This window comes from Xenopus laevis, chromosome 2L (assembly GCF_017654675.1).
Source record: "Xenopus laevis strain J_2021 chromosome 2L, Xenopus_laevis_v10.1, whole genome shotgun sequence".
NCBI classification, from domain to species: domain Eukaryota; kingdom Metazoa; phylum Chordata; class Amphibia; order Anura; family Pipidae; genus Xenopus; species Xenopus laevis.
Window position 1 is genome coordinate 168,583,657 of NC_054373.1, and position 17,597 is coordinate 168,601,253.

At 40.3% G+C, this 17,597-nt stretch overlaps 1 protein-coding gene across 4 annotated transcripts in view; it reads left to right on the forward strand.

Annotated features, from left to right (window-relative positions):
* yap1.L (Yes associated protein 1 L homeolog) overlaps positions 1-17,597 on the forward strand; it is a 45,631-nt gene that overhangs the window by 13,058 nt on the left and 14,976 nt on the right. For all 4 annotated transcript variants that reach the window (XM_018244729.2, XM_018244727.2, XM_018244728.2 and 1 more), the window contains exons 2-3: positions 2,269-2,516; positions 14,093-14,205. In XM_018244729.2, the coding sequence (XP_018100218.1) occupies positions 2,269-2,516; positions 14,093-14,205 (361 nt within the window). The remainder of the gene's footprint in view (positions 1-2,268; positions 2,517-14,092; positions 14,206-17,597) is intronic.

A 17,597-nucleotide genomic window follows, 5' to 3' on the forward strand; every position in this document is an offset into this window, starting at 1 on the left:
TAAATCTGCCCCTTAATGTGTATACTATCATGTAACAGTGTTTTAGTTGGCCGTTGTCATCTTCAGGAGTAGAATGGTTGCTTGGCATTATGAAGAAGTGTTGGGTTTCTGTGGCATCAAAAACCAGGGCCTTTCACTTTATATAACTCCATAAATGGCCAGTCACACTGGGGCTGTTATACCCCTTACCATACTTAGTTTATTTTCCTTTTCATAGAAGCAATCATGAGCAAGACACTGTGTTGTACGGGAGTCGGAACATCTGCTAATAAATAGAATAGAGTCACGGCTGCTGAGAACACAGGGTAAGAACTATAGGCCTCTGAGCAGCACCCGCTGGTTCCTTCCCAAACATCACCGAGTCAAAGCCTAGAGCTCTTCCCCAAATCCAGCGTCACTGAGAGCTGCAGCTCTAAATATAAACCTCATGACCCGAGTGCTCTCGAGACTAAAATATACATTGTCTACTGTGTCGCATAGAGGCCAATGAGGGATGACTAGTTACCCAAAATAAGACAGGATTATGTTGTGCTCTCTGCCCCACTTATACAGCAGGTATGGGGCTCATACACAAACAGAGACAATATTTTGGATTCCCATAAACCCCCAGCTTTCAATGGGTGATGTAACACTGGGCACCTAAGCATCTTTCTACGTCGATGTACAAATGCTCGGTGTCTTAATGTTTGCAAACGCAGTTGCTATTAAAAGTGGCTTCTGTCTGTCCCTTGCTATTCTCTGCACTGCTGGATCTGACTATTGAAACACCAAGCAGAAGTCAATGTGTGTCAGAAGAAAGTTGCCCGAATGGTTATCCGTGCTGTTTATTTTGGGCAGTTGCCACCTGATTGCCGCATGTAAGTCGATTTCGATTAGTCGATAGGAGTGCTGTTTTTGGTAATTTAATGCAGTCTTTTTGGGCTACTTAAAGGAACCGTAACAAAAACAATGAAAGTATTTTAAGGTTATGAAAATATAATGTATTGTCGCACTGCACTGGCAAAAAACTGGTGTTTTTGCTTCATAAACTCTTTAATAGTTTATATAAACAAGCATCTGTGTAGCCATGGGGGCAGCCATTCAAAGCTGAAATAGGTGAAAGGCACAGGATACACAGCAGATAACAGATAAGCTCTGTAGTATACAATGGGATTCTTCTGCACTTATGTTATCTACTGTGTATCCTGTGCTTGAATGGCTGCCCCCACGGCTACACAGCAGCTTGTTTATATAAACTATAGTAGTCTTTCTGAATCAAACACACCCGTTTTACCAGAGCAACAGTACATTATATTGTCTGTCATTCCTTTAAAACACTTATTTTTTGGTGTTACTGTTCTTTTAAATCAGGGTTGCCCAAAAGGTAGAGGGGGGATCTACCAGCAGGCCTTGATCAGTAGATCTCAAGACACTGTCAACAAACAGCTTGTCTAAATCACCCTCTTGTCTCATGCTTTTCATTCTGATATTTTTTATGCTAAGGTTACATAAGAAATAGTTTATTAAATATAGCAATATACATTTTCTCATAAATCAATATTTAAGTAATATTTTCCATGGAACAGAATTGTAACAATGCTTTTATGGAGGTAGATCATAATGGGACAACATCACTAAAAAGTAGACCTCACATTAGTAAAGTATGGGCACTCCTGCTTTAAAAGAACCTAAACTGCTCCATGTGCCTTTAGCCATAAGGTGGCCATACATGGGCCAACATAAATGCTGATGACAGACAGTCGACAGCTTATAGGCCCGGATATGGGGCCCTCCGACAGGCTTCTCCAATTGATATCTGGCTCAAAAGCCGGCCAGATGTCCATTGGGCAGGGCTAAAAATCCCGTAGGGCCACTTTTTTGTTGATGCGGTCCCGCGATCTAACCACCCATATTGAGGGTCCACAATCGGATCAGCGCGATATCGCCCACCTCAGTCATCTCTATGTGTATGGCAAGTATTACTGTGTGAACTGGATTTTTCTATTGAGAGCAGTGAATTTGTAGAATTCTCTCCCTGAATCGGTGGTACAGGCTGATAAATGGAAGGTGTTTAGCAAGTGAGGGAATACAGGGTTATGAGAGATTGCTCATAGTACAAGTTAATCCAAGGACTGGTCTGTTGCCATCTTGGTGTCAGGGAGGAATTTTTTTTTGCAGATCTCAGATGGGTTTTCTTGGCACTTAAAAAACATAATTGCGGATGTGTCTTTGCTTATAACTGTAATCCCAAGGTTGACTTTACTCATTGTCCCATTTGTTCTTTTCCAGGCCAGCACAGACGGGGGATCAGCTGGAGCCCTAACTCCTCAGCATGTCCGAGCTCATTCTTCCCCGGCCTCCTTACAATTGGCGGCAGTGTCCCCCGGAGCTCTTTCCCCGCAGGGGGTGGTTACTGGCCTTGCACCACCTTCTGCTCCACACCTACGCCAGTCTTCCTACGAAATTCCAGATGATGTTCCTCTACCACCTGGATGGGAGATGGCAAAGACACCCTCTGGGCAACGATACTTTCTAAAGTAGGTTTTTGTTTTCTTGATTTCTGTGTTTAGTAGTGCCTGTATTAATCTACATATAAATCTCATTATGCTATAGAATCATGTGCTTCAGTGTTTTTTTTCCATTAAGCGGGCAAAACATATTCTTATGTTTCTGGAATGGAAAAGGATAGTGGCATCTCTGGTTCAGTTTGAAGCATATGTAACATAAAGCTCAGGGCTGCATTTCCAGTCTGTGCAGGTGCCATTAGCAACCGTTACTTTGGGCATTATCATAATTAGGGATGCACCGAGTTCAGGATTCGGCCTTTTTCAGCAGGATTCGGATTTGGCCGAATCCTTGTGCCTGGCAGATCCAAATCCTAATTTCCATATGTAAATTAGCGGCGGGTAGGGAAATCACGTGACTTTTTGTTACAAAAGTAGAATTTCTTCCATATTTTTCCTTTCCTGACCCCAATTTGTATATGCAAATTAGGATTCGGTTCGGTGTTCGGCCAAATCTTTCACCAAGGATTTGCTGAATCCCAAATGGTGGATTTGGTTCATCCCTAACCATAATCCTCTAGCTAGGGGGCAGTTGTGTAATAGGCATGTATTTTGCCTTCCTGTATAACTACCCTCTTCTATTCATTGGCAAATTAAATGAACAGTAACACCAAAAAAAGGAATTACCATATAACATACTGTTGCCCTGCACTGGTACAACTGTTGTTTGCTTAGAAAAAAATTATAGTTGATATAAACAAGCTGCTGTGTAGCCATGGGGGCAGCCATTCAAGCACAGGATACACAGTAGATAACAGATAAGTACTACTATAGTTTATATAAACAAGTTGCTGTGTAGCCATGGGAGCAGCCATTCAAGCACAGGATACACAGTAGATAACAGATAAGTACTACTATAGTTTATATAAACAAGCTGCTGTGTAGCCATGGGGGCAGCCATTCAAGCACAGGATACACAGTAGATAACAGATAAGTACTACTATAGTTTATATAAACAAGCTGCTGTGTAGCCATGGGGGCAGCCATTCAAGCACAGGATACACAGTAGATAACAGATAAGTTCTGAAGAAGCCCATTGTATACTACAGAGCTTATCTGTTATCAGTGTACCCTGTGCATTTTCTTATTTTTCAGCTTTGAATGGCTACAAAGCAGCTTGTTTATATAAACTGTAGTAGAGTTTCTGAAGTGAATACAACAGTTTTACAAGTGTACGACAACAGTACATTATATTGTAATTCCTTTAAAACACTTTAATTTATTTGTGTTATTGTTCCTTTACTGTTCCCAGTAACATCCAAAAATTAAATTGTTTTAAAGTAATAAAAATATAATGCAGTGTTGCCTGCACTGGTAAAACTGATGTTTGCTTCAGAAACAAATGAGCTGCTGTGTAGCAATGGGGGCAGCCATTCAAAGGAGAAAAGGTTCAGTTACACAGCAGATAAGCTCTGTAGAACATAATGGTGTCTATTATTCACTATTTAACCTGTGCCATATAGCCTTTATTCGATTTCCACCATTACTACACAGCAGCTTGTTTATATGAACTATAGTAGTGTTTCTGAAGCCAACACATCAGTTTTACCAGTGCAGAGCAACACTGCATTATATTTTCATTACTTTAAAGCACTTTAATTTGTTGCTGTTAGTGTTCCTTTAAGCTAGTATAGGACTTATTTTCTTTACAGGGGAATCTGACTTGTGCTGTTTAAAGGAGATCTAAACCCCCTTAGCTGTGATACCCTACGGATTCCTGAACCTAACCAAAATCTGTTAAAGGGAAACTGTCATGGGATACTGTCATGGGAAAACATGTTTTTTTCAAAACGCACCAGCAGATTTCTGTACTGAAATCCATTTTTCAAAAGAGCAAACACAGATTTTTTTATAATCAATTTTAATTTATTTTATATATTATATTCAAAATCATTTTTTTTTTTTTTTATGCCAATTCGGGGGTGGACAGGGGTGGTTGTACCAAGGTGGGAACTGGATAGATGCCTAAATTGTTAAAATTCCAGCGGGAAGGGTTTTGTTGTCCTTTAATAAACCTGGACCCTTGCAACTTTGGTGCACAAGACTTATGGATGGAGCAGTGGTTTGAGGGGATCATCCAGCAACAAGCTAATAGGCACATAACCTCACAAGGGCCACTACTACTTTTTTTCCCCTTTGTTTAACCTCAAACTACTTTTTTTGCTTAATGAAAGAAAAGCTAATTATGAGCAACTACCCAGTATACATTCATTAAAAATATCATCAAATGCAGAGACTGTTGATTGCTTCCTTTACTCATTCCTATTTCTGACTCTTAGAACAGTTTCACAAAAGAGGCCATAAATGACTTGTAGGCATAAGCAGGTATACCCCTGTTTTAAGGAGAGTTCTACTGGGAATGATGGGAATATAATGGCCCTTTGACTTTTATAAAAAAAAAATGGGACCCAGTTAGAGTAGCAGGTTCATGACCCGGGATTTGACTCACAATTAATCTTATCTACTTTTTATTACTATTCTCAATAATGGGATGATGGTCACTGATAGATAAGAACACTCCTTCTGTCGGCATTCACTTCTTTGAATCTTATTGCAGGGGATTTGTAGTAAACACAACGTTCCTGCTTAGTAGGCACATATGTCAAGGGAGATTATTTAGGTGCGTGTTTTGACAAAGAGGTGCTCAGCCTTTATAATAAATACAGCTGAGAGTACAGAGAAACTGTAGGACTGCTTCAATTTGAAACTCAACCGATGGGTCTACTTGATGGGCCTCAGACAAGTCAACAGCTTTTATTGTGTATGGCCCGTATGATTGTTCGGCTTGCACAGACAGGAGGGACCAATACATTGGGGGTGACACTGCTGGTTTCTTTGATTGCCCCTCGTCCCTTCTTCTAGATTATTGTGATAAACTGCCAACTCTAGCTGCCAGTTGTTCTCACCTATATGTACTGTGCTCACGAAATGCCACTTGGTTCTTATTAATAGATACATTGAGAGTTGAATGCCTAGCAGAGTACATGAATCGCTTTTCTTGAAGACATGCTCTCTCTTTTAAGCACTCAAGTTTCAGAGGGAACAATAAGGGGCCCAAGACTGTAAAGTATACACAGGTCAGGCAATCTCATCGGCATGAGCAACAGCATTTGTTCTCTTGCAGCCATCCAGAGTCAATGATTGAAAGAACTGCTTTCTGCGAAGGATCAGTCTGATTGGTGAAAGCCATAATATAGACTATCGGAACCCCTCCCTCCTGGGTCACATGCCGTTGGCTCTTGGAAGTACTCCCCTTAAAGGCATACTAATCTCCTCTGCTCTTGCTATATACATAACAAAAAGTAAGGGATAGTTCAGCTTTCATTTAATGTTTAATATGATGTAAACAAGGATAATCTGAGACAATTTGCAATTGGTCTTCCTTACCCCCCCCCAAGCAACCAGATTGGGGGGGGGGGAGAATGCATCCGAAACAGCTTGCTTATAAACCAAAACCTATGTATGCATTGCATCCTTATAGTTTATATAAAATATAGTGTAGTCTTTCGGATTGGCTGATCCTGCCCTGTGTTATGCACAGCCTAATATACGGAATTTACATGCCCAAAATACAGTGATTTTTATCCAAGTTCATAGCAGGTGGTGGTGGTCAGCTTTCGTCGTGAACCGTGCCGAAAACGCGGCTATGATCCGCATGTGTGTCCATGCCCTTAATGTCTTTTCCAAACAAGCCTCCTTCCGTGATAAATGACTTGATGACTGAATGTAACTGTCACTATTGTCCTGCTGGCTTGTCTGCCTGGGCAATGTATTTCAAACTATTGCGCCTTACGTGCAAATATTGGTCTTCGTTTATCAAGGACTAAATGAATGCTTGAAAACTCAATGCTATTGAGTAGACGGCATAACACGTGTGGGTGATCGCCTTGTTAACCTTTGCTAAATGTGCCACAGTGTTTTATAATCCGCAGTCAGCCATATTATTCCTAATTCTCACTCTTTGTATGGAGGAGCCTATACCAAGAGTCATCCTTGGCCAACTGCAAAAGAATACTCTGCCAGTGCTGGTCTTTGGGTAAGTGAATGTGCCTACTCATTCCTTGGTCTACCATCTTTCACTGTTTGAAGGACTCTACTTCCCGATGTGTGTTCTGCCATCTTTCTCTTTATATGCCACAAAACCTACACGCAGATCTGTTTTCTGCCATCTTTCTCTTTATATGTGACGAAAACCTACACCAAGAGCAGAGTTCTGCCATCTTTCTCTTTATATGCGACAACCTACGCCCAGATCCATGTTCTGCCATCTTTCTCTTTATATGTGATTGAAACCTACATCCAGATCCATGTTCTGCCATCTTTCTCTTTATATGTGACAACCTATACCCAGATCTGTGTTCTGCCATGTTTCTCTTTATATGTGACGAAAACCTACATCCAGATCCGTGTTCGGCCATCTTACTCTTTATATGCGTCAACCTACACCCAGATCCGTGTTCTGCCATCTTTCTTTTTTATATGTGACGGAAACGTGCATCCTGATCCGTGTTCTGCCATCTTTATATGTGATGGAAACCTACACCAAGAGCAGTGTTCTGTCATCTTTCTCTTTATGTAAAGGAGCCTACACCTAGAACATTATTATTTCTACTGTATGAAAGGATGCCTAGAACCCAAACTGTCAGTTTCCATCTTTCTCTCTCTCTTTCATATTTCTCTTTGTCTCTCTGTAAGTTGAAGTGCATTCATCCAGAGCCATATTTTGCTACCTTGCATTTGGAGGTGACTATAGCCTCTTGTAAAAAAAGAAAAAAAGCATGTAACCATGTTACAGCAGAGGTGTCATTAATACAACCTGGGCTCTGGAACTTTGGGTTTTAGAAGAGCATGAAATGCTTGCTTGGATTTACAAAAGCTTAAAACATCTCTCAAACACAGGGTAGTGTTGGTTTACTAATTGGGCAGTATAATTTCCTATTAAAGGTCTAGGCCTGGAATGCAAGGCCAACTTTTTTTTTTTTTGGCTTGGGGATTCTCAATATTTAGTATTGCACACTTTTTTTCCTTATGTTATACAGTGTTAAACAAATTCTCGTAGCTCCGTCTTGCCCGTGATCTATGACTGCTGACCCCGTACATTCATTTTATGCTGCTCTTTTGTTTTCAGTAGGAAGGAGAACAGCCTCCTCAGGCCCATTTGTTTTCAAGCCAAACTGAAAACAGAAAAGCAGGAGTGTACTTATCAAAGGGAGGCTTAAGCCACTGAGAAGGTTAAGGAGGTGAGCTTTCATCTGGTTTGATGATGGAGTGTTGATGGAGAACCAACCTCTTCTCCTTCTAGAATCCACACTAATGAGGCCATTTGGAACACTCTGAGTACGGCCTGCTTTCCCCAAAAGGAACTTGTGCTCTGTTCATATTTGCAGAGAAACCTGTGGTTTTTAGGCATTCATTTTTCAGTTTAAGTAGAAACTTTGTTTCTGTATCGTTGGGATTAAAGCCGGCATGGATTGGCAAAGGTGTAGTACGTGCCTGCCATCTTTAGGGTTTTCCCCAACCCTAGAACTACATCAAAATCCATATATAGGAAAGAGTTTGCACTAACTGTTTGATTCTTTTTCTGCTTCTTTTGGAATACAGTTATACTAAAATCATAAATAGTCTGATGGACTCCCCAATAATAGTAGTTCCTTTATTGGCATAGAGGAACATGGGTGATACTGGTGTGACTTCACCACTGATGTTCCCAGACAGCACAGCATTTGGTATTCTCTTGCAACCAGCACTCATCATTCTTCTATGCAATTCTGTCCATAGATACCTGCACTTTAGTGATTCTGGTGTGGCTGTGGGCAAGACCTCTAATGTGCTTTCATCTGCTTTGATGGGACATCTCCATAAGAACATAAGCTGGTCTGTCCCTGGCCTTCAGCTTTTGATACGACTTTGGAACTGTGATGCATATGCCACTGGGACACTGGAGTAAATGTAGATCTCTTTACTGGAGAAGTGCAGTCCAAAAACTTATTAGAAGCTGCTACTAGAGGCAAAGATGCCACTAAAACTAACCACTAAAAAGAGTTTGCATTACACAGAGTATTTATTCAACAGGTGAAGCCTTGTTTACTAGTGCCAAAGTCCCAGAAATGCCTACACTTAAGCTAAGGGCTTCGTTTTTCCGAAGTTGCCTTGCAAGGTAAAGCGGGGCCCTGAAGCTGCCATACAGGACAAGTAATTGTTAAGGTGGCCATAGACGCATTGATAATATCGCACAAAACATTTTCGTATGATATTCGGTGTGTGTATGGTGGTAGACAAGTTGACCAATATCAGCAGTCGGCTCATCGGTCCGGCTGGCCTTTGAAGCCACGTAAACATCAGCCATTGTTATTGCTGAATCAATCGTCTGATACAGGTACAATTCTATTATTTCTACCTGTATATCTGACGATTCAGCTCTACACGTGTCTATTGAAACAAACAATCTTTTTCAGGAAAGGTCTTAATTGTAACGTCTATGGCCGCCTTTAGAGACAGTCTGTCTGGAGTAATTTTACAATCCAAATTAACTTTTGATTTATTTACAGTTCTGATGACTGTTGGGAAGGCTTGGGATTTGAAGTTTAGCAACTGGTGGGCTTATATGTACGAGGTGCTTCCTCCCTAAGGGCTGACATTTTCCACGTACGCTCACTTCTGTCTCATCTTACCAGGGATGATTCACATTGTGCACAAACCACCTTAAAATAACTGCACCCACCACTTGTCACCTTCGCTTTTGTCTTCCGTTGGCCCATTCCTGTTCTGGTTTGTTTTGTACACTTTATTTTGCACGCTCTCTCCTCTCCTTTCAAGGAGACATTGCAATTGAAAATACAAGAGTTCATTTCCAAAATGTCTAGCCTGTGTTGTTTGCAGACTTGGTTTAAAGAAAGGAAAGCTGCCTAATGTCTCCGCTGCTCCGTAAAGAACTTCACTGTTGGGAGGGTGAGTAGAAGATTTAGATGGGAGCTACTATTTAGTATCATTGGGTTTTGGAGGGTTTAGGCCTTTGCACAGGGATTAAAGAAACAATGCAATGTTAAGTATTGAGTCAATTAGGCGAGTAGGCTTTCCAACTTCAGAGCAGGCCTGAGCATGTGACAGTAAATACCCTAAACACAATAACATGGGATTTATAAATGGGACATAAATCCCAGCTGCCAGTTTGCATCAATAGGACTCTGTCCCTGCCTCGCTGCCCCGGCATTTTACTGTCACCAGGATTAATTTCTTTTCCAGGGTCCTTTACAACTTTAAAGACATTTTCTTTCTCAATAATGCCCGCCGAGGTAGCAAGAATGAACTAATGAAGAACCCGATACTCTTCCTATCCGGAGGTTAATTGGCCTCCGGTGTCGTAAGCCTCAGATTTACATTTAAAGGACCAGTAACCGAAAATGAAAATGGCTTGAATGGGACCACCAGCAATTTCTGTCCTATGTCGGTACAATTGTTTCAGCCATCTTTAATCTGTTCTCTAACAATTCCCACCTTGTTTGTTGGGTTCAGAGGAGCCTAAAGCTAATTGGATACATCTTGACGCTACACACAGGAAACGGATGGGGACTGTTGAGGGCCAGATTGATCTTTAAAGGAACAGTAACACCAATAAAATGAATGCCTTTTAAAGTAATTAACATATAATATACTGTTGCTGTGCACTAGTTAAAACGGTGTGTTTGCTTCAGAAAGACTACTATAGTTTATTTAAACAAGATGCTGTGTAGCCATGGGGGCAGCCATTCAAGCTGGAAAAGAGAAAAGACAAGTTACACAGCACATAACAGACAAGCCCAGTCCAATACAATGGTTTTATTAATCTGCTGTGTATCCTGTGGATTAAATCCTTTTCCATCTTGAATGGCTGCCCCCGTGGTTAAACAGCAGATTTTTTTATATAAACTATAGTAGTCTTTCTTAAGCAAACACACTAGTTTTACCAGTGCAGAGGAACAGCACGTTATATTTTAATTACTTTAATACACTTTAAATTTGTGGTGTTACTGTTCCTTTAATGCCAACAGAGAAAACAGCATGTGTGCCATCAGCCTATAGGCATCGGAGCCATGCGAATTTGCTGGCAGCTTTTATTTATTTTAAAACTTTTGGGTGGCCAACAAAATGCTCAAATGGCATCATTCTGTAGACAGTCATTCCAGTTGTGTCAAGCAGTTATTACTAGAAAATACAGCAGTGGGCGATGCATATTTATGTAATATGAGAGTGTATATGGGTAAGTACACATTTAGGGTATTTTCAGTTATTTATTTATATTGGTGAAAGGGACTTATGTCTGTATATTTTGATCTATACCTGAACTATAACATGTAATGTGCTTGCAGCAGGGCATATACTTTTGTGGCCATAGCTTTATGGTACATCTCAGTGCTGGAGTACACTCGGGGAATCATGCTCTGTAAGGGGAGTATGTCATTTATTGCTTTCTTTGGCTGGTCACTGTTATTTGAGACCATTCCCATTTGGCCTCTAGATTACACTCCCTCTTGGCTCCGTGTGCAGGGATTAGAATTCTACAAGAGACCAATTGGGGGTGATACAGTGAGCTGGGGCCAGCCAATAGCAGTAATACATTCTCCAGCCTTGTACAGAGCAAGGGGGAAATCATTTCCATTATTATTATTATTTTATTATTATTAACATGTATTTATATAGCGCCAACATATTGCGTAGCACTGTTTATACATTCATATTTCCACTAGCCACAAACAGAGGAGAAATACAAAATTGTGCTATAAAGGTTCTGGGGGAGAATGGGAACATGTATATGGCTTTGTCTGAAAACTGGCGATTAGGGGCTCGTGCAAAGATGTGGGTACTGGAGAAAGAAAGGTTATGCTGCTCTGAGTCCTCTGTCAAAAGAAATGCAGCATTTCTTTCCTTCCATTGTGTACACATGAACTTCTGTATCAGACTTCCTGTTTTCAGCTTAAACCTCCTTGCCCCGGTCTTGAGCATGCTCAGTTTGTTCCTCTTCCCCCCCCTTCCCTGCTGTAATCTGAGCCCAGAGCTATAGTTGAACAGGGAGAGACTCAGGCAGGAAGTGATGTCACACCAAGCTAATACTGCAGCTGCTATCCTAAACAAACAGAGAGCTTCTAGAGCTGTACATTGTACAGAATAAATATAGCATTCTAACTTGCACTATTGCAGCTGGCAATAAAATGACTCCGTAGCTTTTCTTCTCCTTTAAAGGATTGGTTCTCCTTTAAATAAGCTTTTAGTATGTTCTATATTTGACAATTCTAAGCAACTTTTTAATTGCACTGACTATTCTATAATGTACTAAAAGTTTACGTGAAGGTGAACCACCACTTTAATGTCACTGTCTCTGGGGTTTCAGTCTGGCAGCTCAGTGATCCAGGAGCATCTGAACTGTTCCAATTTGCTACATTTAATTGATACATTTCTCAGCAGCATCTGTGGGAATATTAGTGACTATTGTATCATTTCTAACAGCTGCCTTTAGGGATCCTGCTCAGCAGGGACAAAGATAAGAAATGTATCAACTAAATGTATCAATTTAGATCAGTCGGCGACCCCCCTACCAGAGCTGCTTAAAGGGATACTGTCATGGGAAAACATTTTTTTTCAAAATGAATCTGTTAATAGTGCTGCTCCAGCAGAATTCTGCACTGAAATCCATTTCTCAAAAGAGCAAACAGATTTTTTTATATTCAATTTTGAAATCTGACATGGGGCTAGACATTGTCAATTTCCCAGCTGCCCCTGGTCATGTGACTTGTGCCTGCACTTTAGGAGAGAAATGCTTTTTGGCAGGCTGCTGTTTTTCCTTCTCAATGTAACTGAATGTGTCTCAGTGGGACATAGGTTTGTACTATTGAGTGCTGTTTTTAGATCTACCAGACAGCTGTTATCTTGTGTTAGGGAGCTGCTATCTGGTTACCTTCCCATTGTTCTTTTGTTTGGCTGCTGGGGGGGGAAAAGGGAGGGGGGTGATATCACTCTAACTTGCAGTACAGCAGTAAAGAGTAATTGAAGTTTAGCAGAGCACAAGTCACATGACTTGGGGCAGCTGGGAAATTGACAATGTCTAGCCCCATGTCAGATTTCAAAACTGAATATAAAAAAAATCTGTTTGCTCTTTTGAGAAATGGATTTTAGTGCAGAATTCTGCTGGAGCAGCACTATTAACTGATTCATTTTGAAAAAAAAATTTTTTCCCATGACAGTATCCCTTTAAGGGTCAGACCACATGAGCAGATTCAGGGAGATTAGTCGCCCCAGCGACTTCGGAAAACGAAGCGCCGCATGTGCATTGACGCAGGTGATTTTCATTTTAGCCTCCTCTGTTCGAGGAGATTTGTCGCTGGGGTGACTAATTTTCCCGAATCTGCTTGTGGATAGAAAAAATTTTCATTTTAAACTTTAATATTAGAAAAATGTTCACAAATAGAAAATAGAAAGTAATTGGAAAAAGTCTGTTTCTAGTGAACTATCTGAAACCAACTGAAATAAAAAAAGTGTTTGAAGGTGAGTAGTCAAGAAAATTGCTCATTCCGAAGATTTCCGAAGAAATACAGTACATGGCAGGGAAGCCGAGTGAAGGCATGCTCCAAGGCTTTGAATGTGGCCCCTGTGACCTTCATTGGGGGCCGGTGTAAAGGAGAGCTAGTATTAGTCTGGGGGGACATAGACGCTGCCTTTGTTCAGCAAAGCAGAAAAGAAAACAGTGAGAAGCTATTGCCTCATGTATAGAAGAAACTGCTGAGTCAGGACCTTTCTGGCAAATAATCAGCGTATTTCTGCAGAAACTCCCAGCAGGTTCATTCTGGGATTTTATTATGGTTATTATCTTTTATTAATATAGCACTGACTTATTCCCTAGTTCTTTGCAGTGATCAGTCCCTGCCCCTGTGGAGCTTACAATCTATGGTTCCTATCACACTCACTCACACACCGGGCATTTTTATCAGGCAGACTTGGGGTGAACATACAAACTCATTCCAGATCATGTCCTGATTGGAATCGAATCCAGGACCCCAGTGCTGCGAGGCAGCATTGCTAACCGTGCCAGAACCAAAATAAAGGGAGATATAAAAAATCTGCCTAATTTAGGGCTTTTATATTTCCGTATACCCCCTACACAACGGATTGTTCATATCGGGGAACGTTGCTGTGTATGTTGCCATATTACCATGCCATTTGAAGGGCAGATTTGGGAACCCTAGTACATATATGGAATCTTTTACCCATTATCCAGAAAGCGCTGAATTACGGAAAGGTCGTTTTCCATATTTTAATCAAATAATCCAAATATTTAAAAATGATTTTCCTTTTTCTCTGTAATAATAAAACAGTAGCTTGTACTTGATCCAAACTAAGATGTTTAAAAGATTTTCTAGCGGACTTAAGGTAGGAAGATCCAAATCACAGAAAGATCAGTTATCTAGAAAACACAAAGTTCTGTATAACTGGTCCCATACCTGTATATGTTCTTCTAGAAATCGCCTGTAAGCCTATAGATGATCAGGGTGTACTTAAAATTGTATTTTCTTCATTTTTAGTCATATCGATCAAACAACGACATGGCAGGATCCAAGGAAGGCCATGCTCTCTCAGATAAACGTTACTGCTCCCACAAGCCCGCCCGTGCAACAGAACATCATGACCCCAACAGGTAAACCATCATTCAGTGTCACAATATATAAACAATAAGCATGTGCATTGCAGCCAATACTGTGGCATAGAGAACACTCCAGTTTTCAGCAACATGAAGTAAATGTATTTTGGCTGACCACGTCTGTACAGTTATTAGGCACTTTGTATTGCAGGAAAGTCAGCGGAAAGTCATATATATGCTGCAGCCTCACCTGTGTGTCGGCATCTTGAATCTCTCCTCTTTTCCTAAGGCTGGGCCGATATCTAGGAGACAGTGTATTTGTGGAGTAGATTAGCAGTATAACGACGGGGATAATCGTCTATATCTGTAATTTTAAGGGGATACTGTTAGGGGAAAACATTTTGTGAAATCTGACATGGGGCTAGACATATTGTCTGTTTCACAGGTCCCTCCAGTCATGTGACTTGTGCTGGGATAAACTTCAGTCACTCTTTACTCCTGTACTGCAAGTTGGAGTGATTTCACCCCCCAGCAGGTAGCAGCTCCCTAACACAAGATAACAGCTGCCTGGTAGATCCAAGAACAGCGCTCAATAGTAAAATCCAGGTCCCACTGCGACACATTCAGTCACACAAATATTACAACTAAAAAAATACACTTGCTGATACATGAATGAAATTTTATATTGTAGATTGAATTATTCGCACTATAAATGTATAATTTATAAATACTTTACTTAAATAATTCACTCCAACTTGCAGTAAAGAGTGAAGTTTTTCAGTGCACAAGTCACATGCCTGGGAGCAGTTGGCAAATTGACAGTATGTCTAGCCCCATGTCAGATTTCAAAATTAAATATGAAAAAATATGTTTGCTCTGTTGAGAAATTAATTGATGGAGAGGCACTATTAACGGATCCATTTTGAAATAAATATTTTTTCCCCATGACCGTATCCCTTTAATAACCACAGAATTTGGTTACTTACTGGGCATCTATGTTCTCTGCTCTCTGTGTAAAGTACACGTAGTCACACTGGATTTTAAAAGGTCCCTAATTTATTAACTTTCTGCACAAGATAGAAGATTAGATAACCGGTAAACTGGCCATAGACGCAACGTACGATTTTCGGAACCGTGTGGAGAGTCCCGACATTTTTCGACCGGCGGAGATCGGTCGGTCGTTTGGTTGGTCGGACAGGTTACAAAAGTCAGCTACCGACAATATCTGTGTGTTTGATCGTATGATTTTCAGTGGGAGACTGTCGCCAGCTTTTGTCGGACATAACTTTCGTGTGATTGCTGGGGCAGAACATCGGCTGATCTGTTCTTTTACTACTTTATTGATCTGAATGGCTAATGGCAGTTCAGGAGATGGGGATGTCTGATCGAGGATTCGTACGATCGGATCTTTGCGTCTATGTCCAGCTTTAGCCCCATGTTGCATCAACTATTGGTTTTTACTGATTTGTACTGTACCTAGAGAGCCTTGTCATCAAGTCAAGAGTGAGTTTATTGTCATTTCACTCATATACGTTTGTACAGTACACAGTGAAACCAAACAACGTTCCTCTAGGACCATGGTGCTACACACAACATAGATGTACCGGACAACAGACAAAAAGCGCAAGTGCAAAAATATGCAACTCCTGCAAGACAGGACAGTGCAGGGACAGGACAAGACAGTGCACACTCAGCAGATGTAATATGTTAAGTAAATAAAGCTAAACGTCAGACATGATGGGTGTATCATTGTGATATGATAGTAGTAAGAACATGATAAAGAACATGATAAAGTGCAGATGTGCTCATAGAGAACAATTGTATCCAATGGCTATTTATTTATACAATGGCGTACAGTGGCTGTGTAACGTTGTGGTATATAGTAAGGTCAGATGGAGTGTGTGTGTGAGAGAGATCTGTCCGGTCCCTGAGTATTCAGGAGTCTTATGGCTTGGGGGAAGAAACTGTTACACAGTGAGGGCCCTAATGCTTCAGTACCTTTTTGCAGATGGCAGGAGTGTGTACAGTGAGTGTGAGGGGTGTGTTGGATCAGACACAATGTTGGTGGCTTTACAGATGCAGCGAGTAGTGTAAATGTCCGTGATGGAAGGACGAGAGAGACCTATGATCTTCTCTGCATATAAAGAATGAACGGCACTTTCATATCTCATTGCAAAAGTATTTATTCTTTTATTGTTTTGTTCTTCAATGAAACTTATGGAGGGGAGATCCCCTTGTATATTGAACTGTATGTTTACTTTGACTTGACTGCACTCTAGGGTGTCCTAGTTCTAGCTTTGAAATCCTTTTTCTTGCCATTCCATTGTTACACACACTTTCTGATAAAGAGCACTTTCTGGACAACTTATTGTAAGTGAGAAAGGAACAAAAAGGATTCTCCTGATGGCTCAGATAAAGCAATGACTGATGGAAGGTCTGGGGAAAGCCAGACGTTCCTTTATCTGCTAAATGGAAACAAGGTTGGACACAAACTCTCCAAAACAAAGTTATCTGATGCTAGCTGATAGATAATGCAGGAAAACTCAAACACTTTAATCTGTGAACGTTTGTCCGTTTCCCTTTTATATGGTTGTGCTTTGCCAAACTTCAGTGTCACACCAGGCATTTGCCCTCATGGTGGTGAATGTGCCAATTCTTTCCTAATAAACCACTAGGTGACCCAGCGGCAGGTTCATCTCACTGGAACTTGATGTGACATTAGCCAAAGTGTGAAAGATGCTTTAAAGGAAAACTATACCCCCCAAAATGAATACTTAAGCAACAGTTTATATCAAATTAAGTGGCATATATAAGAATCTTACCAAACTGGAACTGGTGTGTGTGTATATGTGTATATGTATATATATATACATATATGGTGGCTTATCAATTTTATGATCATAACTTTGTAACAAAATAACCCCTGTTTTGGGTACATATGCAATAGCATTTATTATACTTATATATATATACTTTAAAGCCTTTAGAGTGCTCCCACACCCCCCCTGTTTTGATATTATATATATATATATATATATATATATATATATATATATATATATATATATATATATATATATATATATATATATAATTAAAAATTGCCCTTTTACATCTCTTGCCTTGAACCACCATTTTGTGATGTCTCAGAGATCCCCTGACCAGAAATAAACCATATATGTTAGGTCACATGAGCCAATTAACAGACAGAACTCTGTTATTTTTTTAAAATGGCAATTTTCTATTTAGGATTACCCAATGGCACATACTACTAAAAAAGTATATTGTTATGAAAATGTTTTTTATACATGAAGCAGGGTTTTACATATGAGATGTTTTATGCAATATATTTTTATAGAGACATAAATTGTTTGGGGGGGGTAAAGTTTTCCTTTAAAGAGGTAGTTCTCCTTAGGCCAGGGCCACACGGGGGCCAAAATCAAGTAACC